Source organism: Genypterus blacodes, unplaced genomic scaffold (assembly GCF_046128005.1).
Source record: "Genypterus blacodes isolate CSIRO-AG114 ecotype Tasmania unplaced genomic scaffold, CSIRO-AGI_Gbla_v1 ptg000015l_1, whole genome shotgun sequence".
Classification (NCBI taxonomy): domain Eukaryota; kingdom Metazoa; phylum Chordata; class Actinopteri; order Ophidiiformes; family Ophidiidae; genus Genypterus; species Genypterus blacodes.
Window position 1 is genome coordinate 543,033 of NW_027466829.1, and position 23,023 is coordinate 566,055.

Sequence of the window (23,023 nt, forward strand, 5' to 3'; positions counted from 1 at the left end):
TCTGTCATTACGTGTTTCTAAAGGGGGATTCTCTAATTGAAAAGCTTTCCATTGACATCACTGACCAGAAACCTGTCTTCTTCTTTGAATCACAATATACTATGTAACAACCCACAGCCTCAAAAGAACTTCAACACCTCGGTCATACTAGTTAATATTCAGAAATACTGTTTTCCAAGGACAGGACTCCTCTACTCAGCCTACATCACCATGTTTGCGTCTATCTGAGTAACATGTTAACACACATTCTATTAAGCTCCCGTGTAAGGGCGTGTTAGAAAAATCTTAGGTTGTCTTCACATCTCCGAGTTACAAAAAGGTGCTTCCTTCTGTCATTACAAGCACGCACACACACGCACACACACGCACACGCCCGCACACACGCATACACACACTCGCGCAAAACTAAACAGCTGCTTTCCAGCTTGTCTGAAAACATTGCACCAAAAAACGGGACAGAGAGAACGAAAAACAACATTCTCTCTCTCTCTCTGTACAGTAGTTCCAGTCAGTCAGTGAGGCAAAGTGATGACTCAGGTCTCGCTGCACAAACAGCAGTTTCCACAAAGTTCTGATCCGGACTCAGCGTCCTTACCGGCTCGAGCATCCGGAGGCACCCAGGAGAGGAGCCCGTTTCAAAAAAAGGCAGAGTCAGGCAGTGAGCGATCTCTCGTCAAAAGGTCTCTCTCTCTCTCTCTTTCTCTCTCACACACACACACAGTGTATCTGCAAGGTAGGTTTAGCATCCCACATCCCACAGGGGGCGCTATCCCTTGGGAGTTTTCTTGTTCTGGGCATTCCACATGCCTCGTTTGGAGTGGTAGTAGTGGAAGAAATTCCTTAGGCGCAGTCTTTCTACCTCCAAACCGTTCTGCAGCACCCTGTAGGGACAGAAGAGAGAATCCACCTTAAGTCCCTCAATGATCAACTATCAATCAACATTGGATGGACACAATCTCATGAACACCTTAACAACAAAGACATTACAATGCTTCTGTGTATTATGGTTTTTGATGTGTTGGAAATTTTTGTAAGTGTCAAACAGTAATTCCTGCAGGGATTGGTCAGATCTCCTCAGGTTGCTAGGTTACCTGTCCAGCAGCTCCCAGTCCTCTCCACCCCAGCGGTCTTTGAATTCCTCCGTGTTCATCCCTCCGATCTTTTCAAAATCGGACTTGTAGATTCCAAACAGGCCGAAGCCGTTGACCTCCCAGTAGCCTGCAGAGAGCCGAACGTTAAAGAGAAGTACGAGTCCACAAATCACAGCAAATGTGAGAAAAGGAAGACGTGATGCACTTCTAATGTGAGTGTGTGCTGTATACTATGAATATAAATTGTATTGTCATTCAAAGTAGCTGTCTGTGCCGCTGTGTTGGTATCTGTGCATGTGTGTGTGTGTGTGTGTGTGTGTGTGTTTGCAGTACCATCAGGCTCCAGTGGCGAACTCCCACAGCCGAGTCTCATGACGATGGGAGCGAACGCCAGGCGCCCTTCCACGCAGTGCTTCCTGATGCTCTCTAAGATGTTGAGAGGGAAATGTATGTGCAGGTCACACAGGAACACGATGCTGTGGCTGTCCTGTAGATACAAACACACACACCGTCATTTAAACACAAATTAGGTCCAATTCTGTCTCTTTAAAACAAAGCATACATGCAAAATTGTGCTTATTTATTCTGTGACCTTGTGTGTTCACGTAAGCATGGACCAGGGCATATTTGTGTGTATGCAGGAGTGTGTCCACGCATGCTGAGAGAAGGCAGATAGGTTTGGCCTCAGCATCACCGCCCTGTCTTCACTTCTAAAGCCTGCAGGTCATTCAGACATGAGTGACAACCCTGTCATCCCACTGTGACAGCGCTGACACTCAACTGATGGATCAACGTCTGTCCAAAACCCTGCCTGTCCCAAAACCCAGTGAGTGGGTGCATGTGCGCGTGTGTGTGTATGTGTGTGTGACAGCCAGAGACGAGGACGCAGAAATAACCTGGTGAAAAAGAGAGGATGTGGCAGCTGTGGCTTACACATGACAGGGGGGAACGCAGTAACCTGTCTGTGCGATTCACTGTGGTCCTCAGCTCTGTGGGAGCCAGCGAGGGGGAGAAAGAGGAGGTTTGCAGACCCGGTTGAGACCAACTGCACCTGACAGACAGGCCTCGCAATGATGTATTCATTATGCAGGACTGTTCTCTATGACACACATCAGCCAGCAAAGGTTATTTGGTCAGTGAGACAGGCTGACCTTCACTGGCTTTCTCTGCCTTCCTGCTACAATGTGTGTATGTGTGTGTGAGCTTAAGTGTGTTTGTGTGTGTTCTCTTACCTCAATAGTATCCACTCCTATCTGCAGTCCTGCTGAGCGCTCAAAGTTTCCCTCTCTCCTAAGATACTCATATCTTTCAAAACACAATTGTAGACATAAATTAATTTAACTTAAAAGACTCAGATCCTAAACTGATTACTTTAATGCTACACACACACACACACACACACACACACACACACACACACACAGGCACACACCTTGGCACATTGCTCTCTCTGAGTGCCTGCTCCACATCCATGTCTTCACTCTCAAAGTCGACGATGATGATGCTAAAATTGTCATCCTTAGTCTGGCGATGAAGATTCTCCATGTCAGAGATGAACTGCTGCACCCAGCGGGCCTGGTTCTTCACTGGAATGGAGATTTTAAAAAAGGGGAAGAAAGTTAATGAGGGAAACAAAATGACAGATGAGCCTGCTTGCGTTTTGTTTTGTGCCATATATCCACATAAAAAGTAAATTCTGTATGTGAAGCTCTTTAGTTTGACTCACCTGGCACCACAAAGTGCACCATCACCTCCCTCCTCCACTGCAGCATGACAGGCTGGCAGAGCAGCGGCTTGGCGTAGGCGGTGCCCCAGGGTGTGACCCCGGGCCTGGCAGGGGTGCCGGTGGAGGGACGGGGCGGAGGAGTGGTGGCGCCGGCGGTGGCGGTCGAGGGGGCGGACGCCGGAGGGGAGGCCGGGGCAGAGTCGGTGTTCTCCACGCTCTCCTCGCCTTGCTTGCTGCGGTGGAGCAGCAGGTAAATGTACTCGGACAGACGCACCACGCTGCGGCCTCGCTCCATCAGCTCCAGCTCCACCAGGTAACGGTTCCCCCGGGCCGAATCGCGTCGCTTCTCAATGTTGATGATCCTCAGAAGGGTGTAGATCCTGTGGGATGCAGAAGACGGAGAGAGGAACCTCAGAGATCAGACACGGAAGGATGTGTGAAGGCTGCGGATGAAAAATGGATCTGTCTTATCGTTATTGACTAATTATTGTTTTGCCGCTGGCGGGCGACTTCAGAAATGCTGCTGTTCATTATGAGTGAGGCTCAGTGAAGAGGACGGTGTGATGTGGGAGGAGAAATAAGAGTAAAGAAGAATGAATGGAAACGCTTCTTCACAGGAGGACGATCAGGAGATTTATAAGCACTGCTGCAGAAAATGATAACCAGAAAATAGACAAGTTACAAATTGCAATTCAATTACCGAGTCCCAGCCTTACTCTCTCTTCCCCCCTCTCCCTCTCTCTCTCTTACCCGCCGTTGCGCTCGTTGAGTTTCTCCATGTACTGGGCCAGCACATCCACCACCTCGCTCTCTGCCAGCTGGAGGTTGCCTGACACGTTGCACCGCAGGTCGTTCCAGTCCGATCTCAGCAGCTCAAAGTCCATGGGATTGACCGAAAAGGTCCTCTGCCAGTTGATGCTCTCCTCCGCCCAACCCGGCCGGGCCTCGACCTCCTCGTAGCTGTAGTCCGACATCCCGCCCTCCTCCTGTTCCGGCTCGGCTTCTGTGTCGGGATTAGAGCGGATGACGTCAGGATCCTGGTCGGGCTCTGGCGGGTTGGGATCCGGGTCCGGGTCCGGGTACGGGTCCGGGCGCTGCTGGGACTCGGTGATCTCTGAGGTCCTGAGGTACGAGGTGACCCGCAGCTGATCTTGCGGGGTGTTTTCTGTGGCATTCAATCGTGGGGGGCGGGGGCCGTGTTGGTGATGTGATACAGGCGGGATGGAGTTCATTTTGCCGTGCTCATCAGCAGTGACCGCCGTCTCTCTCTCCAACTCCTGCCGCCCCTCTTTCCTCTTGCTCTTATCTGGCCGTTTGGTCCTGCTTGCTACCTTGTGTGCCACACCTTCACCCTCCCCTCTAATAGTCCCATTGTGCACAGATGTCTTTCCCTCTTTTGTAGGGGGGTTGGGCCAAAGCTTAGGGGCGCTAACAAGGCTCCTAGTCCCTGTTACTCCTGCTCCGGCTCGCCCTTTGGGACCCAGGTTGACCAGCCGTGTGGTCTTCCCGCTCTGATACAGAAAGACCCCTGGGAAGACCTCTCTGGGATGGCGAGACGCTCTCTCCTCCCTCCGCTCTCGCCTCTGTTCTCTCTCTCGCTCCCTCTCCCTGTCCTTGGCGGGCCGAGGCCTGGTGATGTAGATCTTGTTGTCCTCCCTCTTCTCCTTCTTGCTTCCGGGGATCTTGCCGTTGTCCCGTGCGGCGCCGGTGTTGCTGTGGGCAGAGTTTGTGAGGATCTGCTTGGCTCTGCTGGCCATGGCAGAAAAGGAGGCCTTCTGTGGGAAGAGGAGCGAAGACTTGCTGAGTTTAGGCAGCGTCTCTGCTCCCCTCTCTCCACCTCCGCCCCCTACTTTCCTACCAGGGGCGAGCTCAGCAGGACCTGTGTGAACCCAGGACAGGGAGCGACCCGGGACCACGCTGTCCATGTCAGGCTGTAACACTCTGAGCTGGGGATCCTGCTCAGGGCCTTTTTTGCTGTCCTCCCTCACGTTTCCCCTCGTATGGTCTCTCCCCCAGTCCCTGTCCTCAACCGCTCCTATCTGACCGTCTCTTGGGGGAAAGTGCCTCCTTTCTCTGAGCACCATACTGTTCATCACCCTCTCCTCCTCGTCATCAGTTTCATCCTCCTCTTCCTCTCCCCCTCTGACGGCCAGTGTGGCCCCCGACCTCGGGCGGTGGTGGGACGGCCCGGAGGTGTGGCTGGTCTGGCTCGGGCGAGAGGACTTCTTAGGGGACGGAGTGCCGACGATCTCTACCTCATCCTCTGGATCCTCCTCCTCCATGAAATCTGCGAGAGATGCACACGAGAGAGTTATTTGACACAGTGTGTGAGTGAGTACATGCGTCTGTGTACATAGGTGTGTGTGTGCGTGTGCTCATTATCAGTTACCATCTGGGTTAGGAAAGAAGAACGGTCTGTCGTCCTCCTCCTCATCCATCTTCATATATTTGTAGAAGCCAAACCTGGCAGACACACACACACAAACACAAACACACACAGATAATACTTTTTGAAGTTTCAATGTGCCTCACAGCATAATAAACTTAATCCCTTTTTTGAGGGGTTGCATGAATCACTGCCATCAAATTCACAGACACTTAAACACTTATTTTGCATAATCAGTGCAGTGGCTCATATAAACAAGACAGAGACAAATGCTCCATTATCTCCCTGAGAGATAAAAGCAATAATGTCCGTACTTCTCTAAGTAGATCGGCGACTCTCTGTAGAAACATTTGTTCTCTCTCTCCATGTGGGTGAGACGGGTGAAGTCGTTGGGGTAGACGAAGGACAGATAGACCTGCAGAAAAGCGGCAACAGCGTAAATAACAAGTAGATATGCAATTTTACTCTCAACACACAGATAAAGGTCGTATCAATGCTTCCTCTCGCTCATCGTCTTCCCCAGCAGGTAACTTGCCGCTGCAGTAGCTTGTGTTGTCCTAAAGGGGGAAGCAACGCTCAATACTACCTGCCACCTGCTTGTTTGATGCATTGTGAAACAGAGTGTTCAGGCGATGTGTTCTTAACCTCACCGCTTCTTTGCCCTCCGATTTGAATCTGATGATAGTACCAACTAGCAATTGACGTCCATGGAAACAGACTCTCACACACAGTCGTACACCCACAGTGACATTTCTTTTGCACCCCTACAGGGAAAAGTGTTGAGAGAAATCACTTACAAACTGCAGACCCTGGTATCTGGCGATGGGAAAGTCTTTGACCACGTAGGTCGGAGAGTAGAGACAGGCCGGCAGAACGTTTTCGAGTCGGGAGGGGTTGATCATAGGGACTGAGGGAGGGAGAGAGAAGAGGCAAATATTTGGAATCTAGGACAAAGTCAGTGTACGGAACCAGTGTAGCACAAAACCATCATTGGGGAAACTGTTGGCTGCGAGGCGATGGGGTGGAGGGCAGACAAGGCAGTTGGGAAACAGGAAAAAAAAGCAGAACAGCCGGCCAGCCAGCTAGAGAGCTAACCAGACATTCACTCAGTCAGTTTGAGAAAAAATGACACTCTTGAAAATCAGGCTGTCAGCGAGGAAGGAAAACAGGATGAAGAAGACATGAGGAGGGGAGGAGGAAGAGGGGTGGGTGGTGGACTGTCAGAATTAATAATGGGCAGATTTACTGCTGTAGAAGGTGTCCCGGGGGTCTGGCTTCAGCATGTCCGCCCCGTGCCGCACGGCGCCGCCTCCCTCCAGGCCATGTGGCTGAGACTGCTCCGGCAGGCGGATGTGACTGGCCAACGTCTGCGGGATGTGGTCCACGCTGTTCATCTTCAAACTGGACTCATCTGGAAAAGAGAGAGGAGAGAGTGAGAGTGAGAGAGTGAGAAAGGAGATGGTGGAGAAGACATACGACGCATGAAAGATGGAGGGAAGCTTTGTTTTCAAATGGTTTTGATGTGTCATCTGTACGGGGGGAAATTTGTATTATTATTCATGTCCCAGTTTACACAGGTGACGTCATCAAACATGGAGAGATATGGAGAACGAGAAAACACGTGGAGAGTCAAAGGAGACGTAAATAGAGCAAGGGGAAGAGGAAGAGAAGAGAGGAGGAGAGGAGGAACAAAAGTTGAGATGAGAGAATCTTGGAAAAAGTTGGAAGAAATGAAAACAGAGCAGAGGGGAGACATAATTATACCGATCGATCTGAGGGAAGGAGGCGAGAGCACGTGTGATTAATGGCATGTCAACAGCAAGGCCTGATGGGAGAAATACTTTATAATTAACAGGGTGGTCAGCATCATCTTTATCTCCCAGAGCGGTGCACTGTGCGTATGTGTGTGTATGTGTGTGTGTGTGTACGCGAGGTTGTTTATCAGTGTCTTTCTCGAAACAATCAGACATCTGTTGATCACTTCCCTGCTTTCACTGCACATAGAAGCTTTGCCAACACAAATTCATTATCTGTGTCATTGAAATCCTAAAAACAACAAACTGAGTGATTTCTCCTCTTGTTTTCGATTAATTTGCATATCACAGACAACAGTGATAGTGGGATTTTTGTTAAAATATATAAGACAGTGTGTGTGTGTGTGTGTGTGTGTGTGTGTGTGTGTGTGTGTTTCCCTTTAATGATCCCGGTGGGAAATTTGGTGGAAATCGGAGGACCGAGTGTGTGTTTGCATGTAAATTATACAACGTTGCCATTCTTGTTTAACGATGTCATTTTTGCAGCTTGGGTCTGTCGGCAAATCAGAAAACTTAAAGCCATATTTCTCGGAATATTGTCAGGATTAGAGCGAATGACTCACCTGCCTGTGTGTGTAGAATGATACACAACTAGTAAAAGGGGATGTGATTAGATACAAACCTCCACCAAGACTGAACAAGCTCTCTCTCTCCCTGCCTGTGATGATCTCACATCTCTATCATCTATAGTTCACGAGCTGTCGGAGAAAAACGCTTTTTCCATAACGGCGGATATAAGATTAGACGTAATTTATCGCCGTGGGAGAATTACTTTATCTAAGTGGATTAGTCCCATTGATTGATCCTGAAGAGGAAAAACAATCACATTTGCCACGATTGTGAAAACGCACTTTAACGTTAAATGGATATTCGAGAGTGAAATTGCTATTTGACTTTACTTGATGATGAATCAAGTACGAAACATGGATTACCGTCTTTATTTTCCTTTGGATCTAGACCCATTATGATTGAAGATGCAGCAAAATTGTTTGCACCTCATCGAATCAGCGTCACCTTGGCTACACAATGGGGGCAGTTGTGTGTTTCTCTCCCTATTTGATCCTTCATAGTAACTCTCACTCTCTCTGTATGTGTGTGTATCTATGTGTGTGTGTATCTGGATCCTTCTTTGAGCCTGCAGCATATCAGAAAATCTGCCTGATCTGTAGTGTTCAGATCGCCTCTCTAGTTTTAGAGAAAGAGCTTTCCCTGGATCCCGTCCCACCTGGCAACCGATAACTATTCAAGCAATCCTGCTTACAAACAGACAAACAAGAAAAACCAACACAGGCAAACCTTAAAACCTTCTTCTCCCATAAGAGTGGACAGGAGCTACACAAATGAGGTCAAAGGTCATGGTTAATGAAATGAAATGAGCAAAAAAAAAAACAACTAATGGATGTTTGTGACCTGACAAAATTGTGGTTTTACAGCTCGGGTCTAATCAGAGCGAGCGGGAACAAATAAAATTATATGATCTCATTAAGTGTTACAGCAAGTGACAGCACAGTGATCATGTTAATCGAAAAGCTAATTGGAAAACAGAGACCTAATTAAAGCGGATAACACGGAGAACACGTGTCTCTGGGCGGGCTGACTCGTGTTCTCACACCGGCAGATAAGCAGAAGTATCAAACGTTGAAGTGGGAGACGCGTCGATTCTTAGAGGTCAGACATGAGCTCTGCAGAGAAATGTGCATTCTTGCCCACACACACAGGCCCAAACAAGAAGTAACTGTGGTTTCTGTGGTCAACAAGCGGCGAGAAAGAATTAGTTTTAAAAAAAAGGCAGATTCCGTGACATTAAAGCAAGTTACTGATCAATACCCAGCCAGACTAATTAAGTTATTTTTGTTTTAGCAGATCAATTCCTCTCAGCCCAATGAAAGAGACAATATTTGCCTATAATGAAAAGAGTTTGGAGCGTCTCTGAGGCACACACACACACACACACACACCACAGGAATCTGCAATCGCTGCTACAATTCATTATACAATTAGGGAAATTATTTCAAAGAGTGGATGAGAGGGGGAGCGATCCATTCAGTGAGCAGGAGCAGGACGGGAAAGCTCTTACCTGTGTACAGTGAGATGTAGGCCGAGTCCACCACTTCATACTTCAGACCGGGGAGGAATGGACGCCACTGTATATGGAAACAGAGAGAGAGAGAAAAAGGAACATGTGAGAAAGGCTGAGAGAGAGAGAGAGAGAGGGAGATATATAGAGAGAGAGAGATAGAATGCCAACATATGGAAAGAGTGCCGTGCACAGAAATCATCCGTCATGGTTTGTGGGCTTAAACTGTGGCACTCTGGGTGTTATTGATCTAAGTGGAATCAAAAGATCGACCCAACGCTCTGGCTTTTTGTACACACACACGCACTTAACCAGTCACAGAAGGGGTGGGGTAGGGTGGGGTGGGAAAAGGGAAAGGGAAAGGGAAAGCCCGGAGAGGAGGAGACGTGACGCAACCACGTGATGAGGAAGAGTAGAGAATCGGGGGGAAAACTGGTGGAGAAAGTGAACAGGGGCAGAACCGAGGGATAAGGAGGAGACGAGGAAGAGTGTTAGAGTGGTAAATGGCAGAGTCTAATGATGCCCAGAGAGAGGGGGGGGGAGAGAGAGAGAGAGGGGGAGAAAACGAGGGAATGAGGAAGAGAGGGAAAGACAAGCTACAATTCCTTTAAATAGATTTCACAATTACCACATCACTTCTGGTTAGCCAGCATATAATCACAGGAGACAGACCATTTTACAACTCTGGGGTTGAGAATACAAATATATAAACACCCTGTACAGGCACGTGAAAAGGCACAACACACACACACACACACACACACACACACACACACATACAGGGTTACATAATTGATCTTTACCTGCAATGTCACTCATACAACACTGATATACCCACTGATTACTGCTGTATACACTTGCAAAAAGCTTATGCAGACACGCTCACAAGACACACACACACAGACACACACAGACACACACAGACAGAAACATTCCTGGAGGAAACCCAAGGCTTCATCGTGTCATCATTTCACTGTGACTCTGCTGTCAAGGTCAAGTCAGTAGTCACACACACACACACACACACACAAACACACACACACACACACACACACACACACACACACACACACACACACACGCACACTTTGTACACTTGCACGCATTTCCCCTCCTCATAGGTTCTCTGATTGATTTCTCTGAGTAAAGTATTGACCCGGTGTGTGTGTGTACATACAGTACTTGCCATTTGTGTGTGTGCAAATGGGGTGGTGTATATGGGTGCAGTTTAAGTGAAATGGCGTGTGTGGTGGTGGTGGGGGGGCAGGATGGAGAGGCGGCCCTGTTTGCCGGCCCTGCAAGTTCAACGGAGGGGAAAGAAAATCAATATCCAAGGGGAAATAATAAAAAGCAGCAAAATGGCACCGGCGGCTCGTGGTGTTGTTCATCATGTTTCATCACGCCTGGACCGACTACTGACATATGAGTTTTTGATATTGTTTTCACTCAGCTGCCCAAGACCGCGCTTCTACTTTTGCTTCTGCCTCTGCACCGCAGTGTGGTAGCGATGTCCACACACCTTCACACAAACATGCACACACACACCCTGTTTCCACCGGGCGCTGGTTATTTTTTATCCCTCTATTTTCAGGAGTTTATTGCTTCCCAGTGAGCTGACTGCGCGTCGCTGTTTCATTTGTTTCTCTCTGTTCGCCTGCAAAGCCCGAGGCTCTATGGATATGAAGTTATTTTGTTAGCGCGACACCTGAGAGCTAATGAAAAGTAAAACTATCTGACCTTTTCTCGGTTGCCAAAACAGCAAAAGAAATAACAGCCATAAAATAATATTTTACTTTGAAGGCGATATAATTAACAGAACGTAAACAGATTTTTCTTCTCAGGAACAAATCACAGTTTTCGGTCTTTACTTCTGCAGCATCCATCTAGACGTGAGCTGTTCTCGGCTGTAATATACGTCTCCTTCCATTAAGCCAAACCCTCCAACACATCATCCTCTAATGACTCATGTACTTTGCGATGAAGGGACAGGGGGGCACAGAGAGCAGGAAACGCTCTGCTTTTAATTAATTACGCCTCCACTCGGAGAGAGAACAGAAGATGTTTGCCCCGTCTATCTTGTTTAGTCTCCTCGTCTCCTCTGTCCTACCTACACACCCACGCAACCTGACTGTGTGCTTTAATTGGCGGAGAAGGTAGAAATGTGTCCGCCGTGTAGTGGACAGCAGAGCGAGACAGATGTTAACAAGCCTGGCCGCCACCTGGAGGAGGAGGAGGAGGAGGGGGAGGGGGGCTACAAAACAAGAAGAAGGCCAGAGGACAGAGACACAAAAAGGGAAAGAGAGAGTGAGAAAGAGAGAGACATAGACACCGAGGACAGAGGAGGAGTATGTCTGCAGCAAATGAGATCCTCCACTGTGCCTGTGAGATAGAAATCTTCCTAATCCTGAAAAGACGCGGCCTTCGAGCTGAGACCCTTGTCGAGACGAACACGTAATGCTATTTTTCTCTCCTCCACAATAGTAAAAAAATCTTTCTCAAATCCACAAGATGATCAATATCCGCAGAACGTGGCAGCTGTAAAGTTCACAGTAAGTCCACTAAGTGCCAAAGCAGCCTCTGACAGCCACAGACGGGAGTGACGGATTGAAAACAGCGCAGAAGTCCTTTCAGTTGCCGCTCATAAATCCATCCACCTCTTCAGTGTGAAAGAAAGGAAAAAAAAAAACACAATAGAAATGTTCAGAGAGACCTGTTTGTGTTGCTGTTGCCAGACGACGGCTCTAATATAAATGATGACTTCACTGTGGGTGACAAGTGGCTAACAAGGCAAGAATTAAGTCCCACAGTCACCAAGTCAAAGACACAAAGTGACAGTTAACTGCAAAATGAGAGGATGTGTCGCGAGTAGCTGTAGTGGAGTACATCCTAACCTATATTCATCTAGATACGCTTTAGAAACCCAAAATAGGTCTCAAACTTGCTTGCTTATACGTGGATCCATGACAGGTATGAGATAATAGTGTAAGCCAACCAAAGCATGCGTGTTCCCAGGAAAGTGTGAGGAAAATGCTGCAATTTACAATTTTAAAGTTTTGATTTTTGTGTTATACTTGTTTTATCTAGAATTTTCTTAACCCGTCATCAGTTTGATTGAAGTCACTAGGAAATGGATTCACAAATGATCACTGAATTTTCAATAAATATGTATTTATCTAAATGCTGACTCATGTGTGAAAGTATAAGCTGCAGTTCTATTCATAGATTGAAGGGATGCAAGAAACGTTATGACAGTTTTGGTGGATTGTGAGTGTGGCAGTGTGTTATGAGCTCCTGTGTGGTGTGTGAGAGACTCCTGACAGGCGGAGGACGGTGAGAGACTGTTGGTGCTTCTGACGCTTTGCGGATACAGTTGCACAAGCTTCATGAAAGATGACTGCGCAAGAAACCCAACCAAAGACTACAGCGTGGAAATCAGGACACAAAACCTCCTGACTGATTATGCTCTTGTTTCAGCTGACAACAAAATAAAACCAATCATACCCAGATGAATGACATCCTCCATTCCGTGTCGCGCTGACATGAAAACACCGGCTTATTTTTCATGTCATATCACGTCTCGCTCGGGGATGAAGGGACAATATCAAAGCGAGACGAGGAGGTGGATACACAGACATTTGTTCGATTCTATTCTTTGCTGAATTAAACATGAGCCAAAGCCTCTCAGACCAGACAAAGAGACGAATGAGCTTGATACCCACAGCAATTACTGGCGAGCGATAGTTAGAGTTACACTCTGGCTGGATGCTGCTAAAGTAAATCTTACATGACAGAACGCTTCCTTGGGTTTGTTCTGCAGCCACATTCCATCTTTAACTCAACTCAACCTAATGCGTGCTGTGAAAAAACACACACAACACATAACACGCAACACACAACAACCACCCTGACCCAAATTAAAATCCTGCAGCTACAAACTGAAGGGAGAGAGATGACAAAGCCAGCCTGACAGCCCTGACAGCATGTGTAAAAATTGCTTAAATATGTTCGCGCCAACATAGCCACCGGCAGATAAAAAACACATCCACTGATAAAAGGCATTAGCAGAATGCAACCTGACACATTAAACATGACCTGAATGTGCTTAACAACGAGACGGCTGCCAATTACATCAACTGAAATACAACATGACAGTTAAAATGATATGATAGTCAAACTAACATGAAAACAGAGAAAGAGAAGAAATTACTACAAGTCCAACATCTAGGATCTCCTACTGATCTGGTTTGGCATGTGCGCACCAACCAAACCTTTCCTATAGTTTCAGTTTGTTTTCGCCACTTCCTTTAATACAGTGTGAAACCAATCAGACCAAATGATGTGTTTGATCAAATTTGCAATGTCCTGCAAAGCGATCGAGAAGCCAGATGATGAAATACTGCACATGAACGTCAGCTCAGCTCAGCTCGTGCTCCATGTCCCTCCAGGCGCCCCCAGTGGCTTCCACAATGACATCAGCTGTGTTTGACAAGATGGTTTGGATGATGACTGCGTTGTGAGAGTGTGTATCAGACTGGCAGTGATGCTGCCCCCTAGAGGGTCAATTAGATTTCAATTGTAGCAGATTGTAAGGTCAACGCCCGCGTTTCTACTCTAATGAAGCCAGGGGGAAATTTGTCTTGTTTATTATGAGAAACAGCAGTTATTGATTGTCTACCATGGAATGATACTGAGTTTGGTGTATTACTTATGATGAAATATCGAATATCATCCGATTTCTCAATGTTAGTACATCATCTAATAAACTCCTGGCTCTTACCCGGGGAAGATTCCCTCGGCTGAGCCTCATCCATGTTTAGTTTGAATCCCACAAACACACTGGGTAATTCAAGCTGCTGACAAACAAACCAACCAACCAACCAACAAATTATTTCCACAGAAACGACAGCCCCAGGCCAAATTGGCTTTATTGTGTACACACAGCACAATAAGGCTTCAAAGCGAGTGCGAAATGAAGGTCCAGAAGGAGAAAAGCATAAAAAATAATGCAAAGCGAGGAAGTAGAAAGGGTTCAGGAAGTTGGACTCCATCTGGTCTGAGAGTTGCTGAACTTGTGTCAATCTCAAAGGATGTTGGTGTTGTAAAAATAAATAAATAAAATACAGCGCCACGGGTTGAATTATTTCGAGTAAAACGACACACACAATATAGTTTAATCGCCGGCTCCGGGTCACACAGCCCAAACTGATTTATACCGAGCAGAGGTGTGAGACAGATGTTGAGAGGTGTGTGGGTGTGTGTGCATATGGTTGCGCTCGGGTTGAGCACACACGGGGTCTAGAGGGGGTAGATGGCTGTGTGTGTGTGTGTGTGTGTGTGTGTGTGTGTGTGTGTATAGGTTTGTGTGTGTTGTGTATGAGCTGGTGGGCAGTTTGAGAGTCGGCCTGGCAGGAGCGATAAAAGAAGCCCATTAAACGGCAGCTTTAAAGAATCCCACACGTCTGCCTCTCCATAAACTTGCCATAACTAATTAAGGCGTGTCTTTCTTCTTTCCTTTCTCTCGCTCTCTCCATCCCGTACTCGCACCATTTAATGACCTGCGCCTTCTTTATTTTTCCCCGTCCTATGGCAGGCGAGAGGTGTTTTCCATTAGGCCTTCAGCTGAGGCGTCCTGCGCTTCACTGAAGCAGACCCAGATGGCATTTAGGAAACTTAATGTCACAGGCGGTCACTGCATCGCCTATCATCTCACGTATTAGACCAATCACTTTCAAATGAGTGTGGAGTTAATTGAAGTTTATCGAACAAAGAGTAAAGACCAGGGGGCGGAGCCACAGGAGAAACCCTGGTTGAAGAAACGCTGAATTTACTTCTGCTTAGTTAGGCTCTTCAACATGTATGATACTGAAGACCACTGAAACTGTGTCTATTTAAAACGGTTGGAACAAAGGACCAGAGCCACAAGCTAAAGGACCTCAAACTTTCACTACTGATTTTTGGTTCACCTACTTATTAAGCGGAGGAAAGTAGGAACAGAATGGAGTCTAACTTTATTTCAAGCGTTCCACTTCCACTTTATCATTCAAACATTTGTCATGTTTTCCACACAAATTCCTCCATCTGTGTGTCCGTGTGTACTTTTTAAAAAATAGATTGAAAAAAAAACTCTCCTATGATTTGACAAGATGAATGATGTCACTGACTGACTGAACACAAAGCTTCATCATACATGTATCCCATTACATTTCCACAGATATACCTAGAATATTGCAGTATGGAACATGAAGAAGAGCCTCCTAACTCTTCGATGTATGGTGAAGAAGTATCAAACTCCGTGATGGATCGCAGGTGAGTCGAGAGAAAGACTTTGGCCTCTATCTCAGAACGCTGCCGTGGAGCACAACTCATCCCGCCCTCATACATTCCCACGACAGGAAGTGCAGAGAGAGGACACGCTTCTTCTTTTCTTCCCCTCAAAAGGTAACGTTCATAATGGGATATTTACTCCCCGTCCAAACACATTTCACCCACCTTTGACCACGGCATCACGGAATGTCGATGAATTAGGAGGAAGGAGGCTGTGAATCTGCACTATCTGCTCTTTAACGAACCAGCGCCAAGTTTCTGCAGATTTATTTGAGCTCTGGGCTTATGCTGTTGTGGGCCAATCACTGTAAATCTGCTATTTTTGTCAAGGTGTGAAATGTATTCTGCTTTTAAATCACACAGCGGAGCCTTAATAAGGACAGTGTACACACACACACACACACACACACACACACACACACACACACACACACACACACACACACACAAATCTTGATATGCTGCATGACTTTTATACGCTTCATTAAATTGTTTCTCCTAGTACAAACCAACTTTGATGGCCTCGTGCAGCTGGGAGGGGAGAGAAAGGAGGAGGAGGAGGGAGGTAGAGAGCATGAGAGAGAGAGAGAGAGAGAGGATGGGGATGGATCTCCACATGACCTTGATTCTCCTAAAAACACACAATGAGTCAGTCACGTTTCGCTGGGTGACTTTGCAGTCCTACATCTCTTCCTCCTCCCTGCCTCCTCCTCTTCCTCCCTTCCCTTTGGTCACTCTGTCCATCCGATGATTAAAAGAGCAGGACCCTTTGAGTCGAGGGTGATAAACATTAATGATTATCGACCGCCGTTGTTATTTATGAGCATTTCTCTATTTATTCCCTCTCCAATTTAAAGTAACCAATTCCCTCGCGAACTGCCGACTTCAATACTCACTGCATTCATTTCCCCTGACAAAGCGAAGGCTCACTGGGAAGCCAAAACGTGCACAGGGTGGAGGCACGACCGATCAATAACAACCAGAATAACCGATGCGGTGATGCATATGTATTTCTCCAAACAATTTAGTATATGAAGAAATCCTTACTTTAATTACATCATGATGCCTGGTGGGCGAGCACGTAGGCACGATCATCCAAGCTAATCCTGTACCTAATTAACCCTGCCTGAGGAGGATTTAAACATCGCGTTAATTTGAAGATCACTATAACGGCGGGGATGTAACAGCAATAGTTACAGTTAGAGCAGGGCGGTTTCTCAATATGACAAAAGAAGTTTCCATCAGTGTTTGCAGGATCTCTCAATCAGTAATGCTGAGATTTACACCAGATTTTGTAGGTGAGGCATGGATGGAGGAAGAGTGGATCAGGTCAGACAGTTTTACCTCCAGTATTTCTTCAAAAACGTCCAATCTCAACTCAGATACTAATCCGAATGTGGCAGATTTAAACTCTATGCACAGTCGGGCTGTATATTTATGGTATGATTCTGTGGTTGCCATGGTAAAGCTGTGGGGTGTGTCCCAGGCGAGGACACATAGCCGACTGTCATCAGCAGTAATGTATGAGTCACAGCGAACGTGTCATCAGCAGAATATTCATTACATACCGACACCAACGGCGCCACACCCGCAATGACAGCTCAGCATTTGGGATTTTCTGACACTAACTTAACATTTACATCCAGCCTCTGAGAAAAGTCTGCACTCAATCGCAGAAGCAGATCATTTACTGTTCCCAAACTAGAAGCACGGGGACGCAGGCCTGCTTCTGTTTCTGTTTCTGTTTCTGTTTCTGTTTCTTTCTACCTTCATCTCACCTCGTGTTCAGATCAGATTCTCATGTGATATTCCCCAGCTCCTCATATCCCCTTGTCAACTCCTCTCTAAAAACAATGGCACCCCGAGGCAGCACACCTGAGCTGGAAGAACACTAAATAGACTGAGGGTTGGGGACTGGGAAAATGCAGATAACAGAGAAAGAAGAGAGGCGAGCGAGCGGGAGTGTAAAATGTAGCCGATGTAAAGAGCGGTGAGGTGATAAATGGCTTGTGGGGGGAAAAACTAAAAGGATGACAGAACAGGTAAGTACATAAAGGGAAAAAATATCAAGAAGTAATGGGAAGAAATGTGGGTGGAGGTAGCCAGAGGCGCTGAGAAAGAGAGAAGTTCGCCAGGGACAAAGATAGACAGAGAAAGAGGAGGAAAAATATGATGGAACATGAAGCTTTGAAGGTGCAGAAATGACACCAGCAAGGAGAGAATAACTGCCGCTGCTGCTGCTGCTGGGCTGATGGTAATGGTCATGATGATGATGATGATGCTGATGTTCAGAAATGCACTCCATAAACGCGGGAGTGATCTCTCCTTTTATCATCTGCCCTCCCACTCAAAGTCGAGGCTCACACGGGGTGCGTGGGCTCCCGGTTTGAAACCTCATCTACAAATTAAGCCGTGCGTTTGTCGGAGTTTGCCCGGGGTGCCGCAACGCAGCTACTGACAGAGGAGTGGTGCGCGGGGAGACGCCAAGGTATAAGCAAATGAGAGAGGAAATGGCACATTTGAGGTGAAGAGGAGCGGAACAAAGAGGAAAGGCAGCAAGTACGGTGGGGAGCATAAAGGCGTGACATATAGTATACACGCCATAAACCAAAATGAGTCCCAGGGTTAATGAAGCCAGGAAAGTTGAGAATTAAAACAACACAAACACTCAAACACACACACACACACACACACACACACACACACACACACACACACACACACAAACAAAACGGCCTGATGTCCCCACTTTTCCCCTCAGGCTTTTCTCGGCCTTCAAATGTGTCTCAAGGATACATCCACGTCCTCTGTTTCCCTTTTTATAATCTGTTAGATGCCTTATAAAGCCGTGGGTGAGCCTTTACTCCAACGCAGCATCCATTTCTGCCTCTCTAGCACACACATGCAGTTGTGTTGACTGATGACGGATGAGGCAATGGAAACACGAACAGTGAAAAATGGGTGAAGGACGCAGGACAGGAAAGCCAGCGAGACAACAAGGACGCCATTTACTGGGTCTGATTCTGACCAGGCGAGTCCGTGGAAAAAGAGGAAAACACCACATGCAGCAGAGGCTGGTGAGAAGAGGCGACAACTCACACACTCCCACGCCCATGGTACAATTTTTCTTCCCTGTGTGTGCGTGGGGGGCAGGGGGGAGGGGTATATGTGATGTGACATGTTTGGACAGGTCCACTTACCCCAACCTCCACGTGATCTGAGCCCTTGTCATCCTGCTTGTGAAGGATCTCAAAGTAATATCGCCTGGATGAGATCAGGCTGAGGAAGAGGGAGAGGGAGAGGGAGAGGGAGAGGGAGAGGGAGAGAGGGAGATTGTTACGGTTTTCACAATAAGCATGAGGAAAATAATAATAAAAAATGAGCCTCTGTTGTGTTTCACCTCAGGATCCACATAAAAAAGTCTCTTTATCACTTATGAAGCCACATTGCTGCTGTGATTGTGTGGGGACCCAACAGAAATGTGCCTGAGAGCCTCTGCGTGTCACAGAAACATGGCTTACATGGGTTTAATGATACCGCGATGGGGCTAAGGTAAACAGATTCACTTAAAAAGCACTAAACAGCCCAAAACACTCACAACACAATCCTGAATTGGGCTCCAGCAGAACCAGCATAATCAGCCTGGAATCCAATATCACTGCACTACAGGCAATACGGCTCAGGAGCCAGGATACCATCGCCCCGGTTTGTGAACAAAACAAAAAATATACTCCATAGAAAACAACTTTTCAAATTGTATGCTTAGACAAAGTACAGCTACAGACACACACACACACATACAGACACTTTGTTCCAATTGAAATTGCATCCAAAATAATAGGCCAGCATCTACTGCTGAATGAGAGATACCGAAAAACACTCTGCTCCACACATCATTAGGCCTCAACACACACACACGGGTGCACGCTCAGGGTTGTACGCAACTTCTACACACAGTTGTATATTTGTGTGTGTGTGTGTGTACAGTACACATCTGCAGTACACCTGTAATGAATGCCTCCTCTGTAAGGGTCTAAATGTCTGTGTGTCCACGGTGTCAGACGCCTGTTAAATGAACTCTACATTCCATTACACTGAGGTGTTTTAATATTTTGCCCCTTGGTGTGTGTCAATGGGGGGGTGGACTGTTACTATATCAGTGATACAGCCCTGTGCTTTATACACAGTCAGGCTCTGCTGCTGAAATGGTTTCTGGGATAAACAAGAGGCCGGTATATCACTTTACTGAAGCATAGCAATTTGTTAGATACTTAGGAAAGTGAACTTTGAATTTATGTGCGTCCTTTCTATAGAGTTGCTTTGATTCACCGAACCAAGAGACTATGGTTTCTATTTTCTGTTCCTTTGCGCTGCTCCTTTACTCTGTGATGTTGCCCTTTTACTTTGCCGTCTCCTCTCCTGAAACAAACATCGCAGTCAGCTCAACCTTCTTTGATGAACTCAGCGAGAACGGCATGCGGTGACCTGAAAACGATCCCGCGAGAAGATGAAAAGAAATCAGGCGAAATTTCAAGTGAGCAGCAAGAATGTTGTTGCACGATGTCATCTCTGTTGCAGAAAGAAAGCTCAGGGTGGCTGCAAAGCTTAAAGTGCCTACGGTATGGTTTAAGATGGGACTTGCTGTGTATTCCTGTGTGTGAGCGGGCAAGTTGAGAGGGAAGAGTGAAGGCTGAAGGGGAGCGGTCATGTTGCCCTGTGCTCAAACGCCTCTGCATCATCTAGATGCCCAGCCTGCTGTATCCAATAAATCACGGCAGGTGCAGGGGAGCAGCGACGGAGCGCTAAGGTCACTCGCTCATGAATAGGGAACATCTCTCTGCTGAAATGGCACTCGTAGAACTTAAGTGCCACTTTCAGCTGCTGGAATCCCAGTTTGCCCTTTTCCAAAAGACTCAAACGCACCGTTCATTCCAGTGTCAGATACCGGGCCAGACCCGATGTATGAGGCTCAATTTGCATCCGACTGGGATAAAACTTACAGCAGCCAAAATCCTCATTATATCAGAGGAAACCTTAATGAACCCTGTGGGGAAATCAAGTCATCAGAAACATTTAGACTGGATGAACGGTGAGCAGAAAGTTCTACTTGCTGAGTAAGATACAGTGCAAGATGTGTATTGCATAAAAAATGATTACTATAAATCAATTTCCCCACATCCAAGACATTCAAAGAACTAAACCGGAGGCCACCAGCTACAGTGGCTTGGGATTTATTACATAAAACCTTTTCTTTCCTTTTGCCTTTTTTATGTCACACCATCTTTTTTATATTTCCTCAGTAGTTCTGTTGAATCTTGATGCATTGAGTTTATGAGCGATAGACACCCAACTCCAGTTTTTAGCAGTTGATATAAAAAGTATTTCTATTTCAGCTTTTATCTTTTTTTTCAATTTTCCTAGCTTGTTGAGGGATCTATGTTGGACAGATTCCATACATTACGATCATTTGGCAGACGCTTTTATCCAAAGCGACTTACATTACATTACCACCCTTCGCAGAGGGGGGAGCAATTGAGGGTTTGGTGCCTTGCTCAGGGGCACCTCGGCAGGGCCTCAAACCGGCGACCCTCCAGTTCCCAAGCGGAAGCACTACCCAGTGAGCCACTGCCTCCCACATGCCTTCCACCATTCAACTGCACCCTTTAAAGTCACATTCACACGGCAAATGCAATTAGTAGGCGGACCCGTTTGATGATTGCGTAATTGGCCTCAACCTTCGTAAATTACATGTTCAATTGGAGCTGGGAGTTTCACGTACGTACATCTGACCCAGAGTGTCCCTAAACAGGGGGCTGGAGATGTTTTCAGGGGCCGTTAGTCTAACCGTCTTTTAAATTTCCTGATTCTATCTATTTCTGCCTATTTTGCGTCTCTATCTGGGGCATAATCTAATGTCAGATCTGAGAGGATGCGGTCTGCCGCCAGAATCAGCCGGAGATCCAACTGTGGAGTTTTGTGGGAGTTTTCACAGATTGACCTGTCATCTGGAAGCTTTTCTTACTTTGCTTTTCTGAGTGCGTGAGCGGGGAAGTAAGACGCAGCAGAGAGAGAAAAGAGAGATGAGATAAAAACTGGGACAATGGAGTTAAAAAAAACAAATGGCTGTGATGAGCTTTATTAAGGAATCATCTGTAATCACAGCTGAGAGAAATGTCTAATAGAGAGAGGGAAACACAAGAGTGAGTGTGTATGTGTGTGTGTGCAATAGCTACACCAGCCCCCATGTGATGGATGATGAGGCTGGTTCAGCGGAGAGAGATGAAGAGATGGAGCGACCAGCTGAAGGGAAAGATAAAGGCGGAACGCTAAGTAGCGGAATGAACGGAAGCAAAGGGGACATTACATTACGGCGGCTCTCTGTATCTGGATCCTGAAAGGAAAAAATACATTACAGAGAATATTGCTGAGATGCCGAAACAGAGAATAACATAAAAGAGCCGTCGAAGGGCAAATGAGAGGTGGAACAGAGAGGAAGAATGGCTATTAGCGTGAGACTCAGAGAATGAGGAGAGGACGCGGGACATGACGCTAATTGCTTGAGTAATTGGAGTCTTTGTCTCTCGTTTCCTGTCAATGGGCTGAACGGATCGAGAGAGAGAGAGAGAGAGGGAGAGAGAGAGACATGACAGCTTAACAATGTTTGGATATGTCGACAGAGTCTCCAGGAGTATGAAATACTAATTTTCCAAGGGAAGCATCGTGGCTTTTGGTGTGAAAGGCTTTTTAAGAGCAGCGTAGCAAATATTGCATCCGTGTCCAAAGAAGCACATCAAAAGCTTCACACACACGCACACACACACACACAGTCATACTGTGAAGGATATTCGTCTTTCCGACAGTAAATCAATTCGCTTCAAGTACGTGTCTGTAGCTTCACCGTAGCCACGATTAGCAGAATGTGTCTTTTCTACTTGTGTGGACGTGTCCCCTCTCATTAAGTGGTTAAACATTAGAGGACAAAAACATTATGAAAATATACCAAATGACAGTAAATATGCGAACAAGTGAGAGATTCGCTCGGCTGCTCAGTCAGTGTTGCTGAGTCAACAGGTCATTTTAGCGCAGTGGCTAGGCTATGCTAATTAGCCATAGGAAGCTAGCGTAACATGAAGCTTTTTAGTCCTTATTAGATCAAGTTAGTCAAAAATATGTTATGATATCTTGTGCAAGGTAGAATTAAACAAAGCATTGTTGAGGTAGCAGGAACACATTTCATTCATCTCCTTTGTTCTCCCACACACACACACACACACACACACACACACACACCTTCCTATCTGCCTGGCTGCAGCACTTCCCCCTGATTCCACTCACTCCCCCCGTGTATCTCTTCTCTAACTCCGTTTCTCGTTAATGCTATCTGATTGACACCCCACCATCCCTCTCCCTCTCTCTCCCCCTCTCTCCAACACCCACAGGTGGTGTTTAAATAAAGGAGGGCGCCAGGCGAGTGCTCTCCTCTCAACTACATTAATGATAGCAGTGTTTAGAGCTGCCCCGAGGAGACGCACAAACTCTCTCTTTCTTTTTCTCTCTCTCTCTCTCACTCTCTTTCTTTCTTTCTCTATTTCTCTCTCCCTCTCT

The 23,023-nt window shown here is 46.6% G+C and overlaps 1 protein-coding gene across 1 annotated transcript in view; it reads right to left on the reverse strand.

Annotated features, from left to right (window-relative positions):
* Window positions 1-570: 570 nt before the first annotated feature.
* Window positions 571-23,023, reverse strand: part of b4galnt4a (beta-1,4-N-acetyl-galactosaminyl transferase 4a) — a 102,759-nt gene continuing 80,306 nt past the window's right edge. Inside the window, exons 8-20 of the mRNA XM_076138783.1 lie at window positions 18,619-18,697; window positions 9,095-9,161; window positions 6,450-6,614; window positions 6,001-6,110; window positions 5,518-5,618; window positions 5,207-5,280; window positions 3,568-5,104; window positions 2,818-3,197; window positions 2,524-2,677; window positions 2,324-2,396; window positions 1,425-1,578; window positions 1,092-1,218; window positions 571-881 (exon numbers count right to left, since the gene is read on the reverse strand). Of these exons, the coding sequence (XP_075994898.1) occupies window positions 767-881; window positions 1,092-1,218; window positions 1,425-1,578; window positions 2,324-2,396; window positions 2,524-2,677; window positions 2,818-3,197; window positions 3,568-5,104; window positions 5,207-5,280; window positions 5,518-5,618; window positions 6,001-6,110; window positions 6,450-6,614; window positions 9,095-9,161; window positions 18,619-18,697 (3,136 nt within the window). The 3' untranslated portion in view covers window positions 571-766. The remainder of the gene's footprint in view (window positions 882-1,091; window positions 1,219-1,424; window positions 1,579-2,323; window positions 2,397-2,523; window positions 2,678-2,817; window positions 3,198-3,567; window positions 5,105-5,206; window positions 5,281-5,517; window positions 5,619-6,000; window positions 6,111-6,449; window positions 6,615-9,094; window positions 9,162-18,618; window positions 18,698-23,023) is intronic.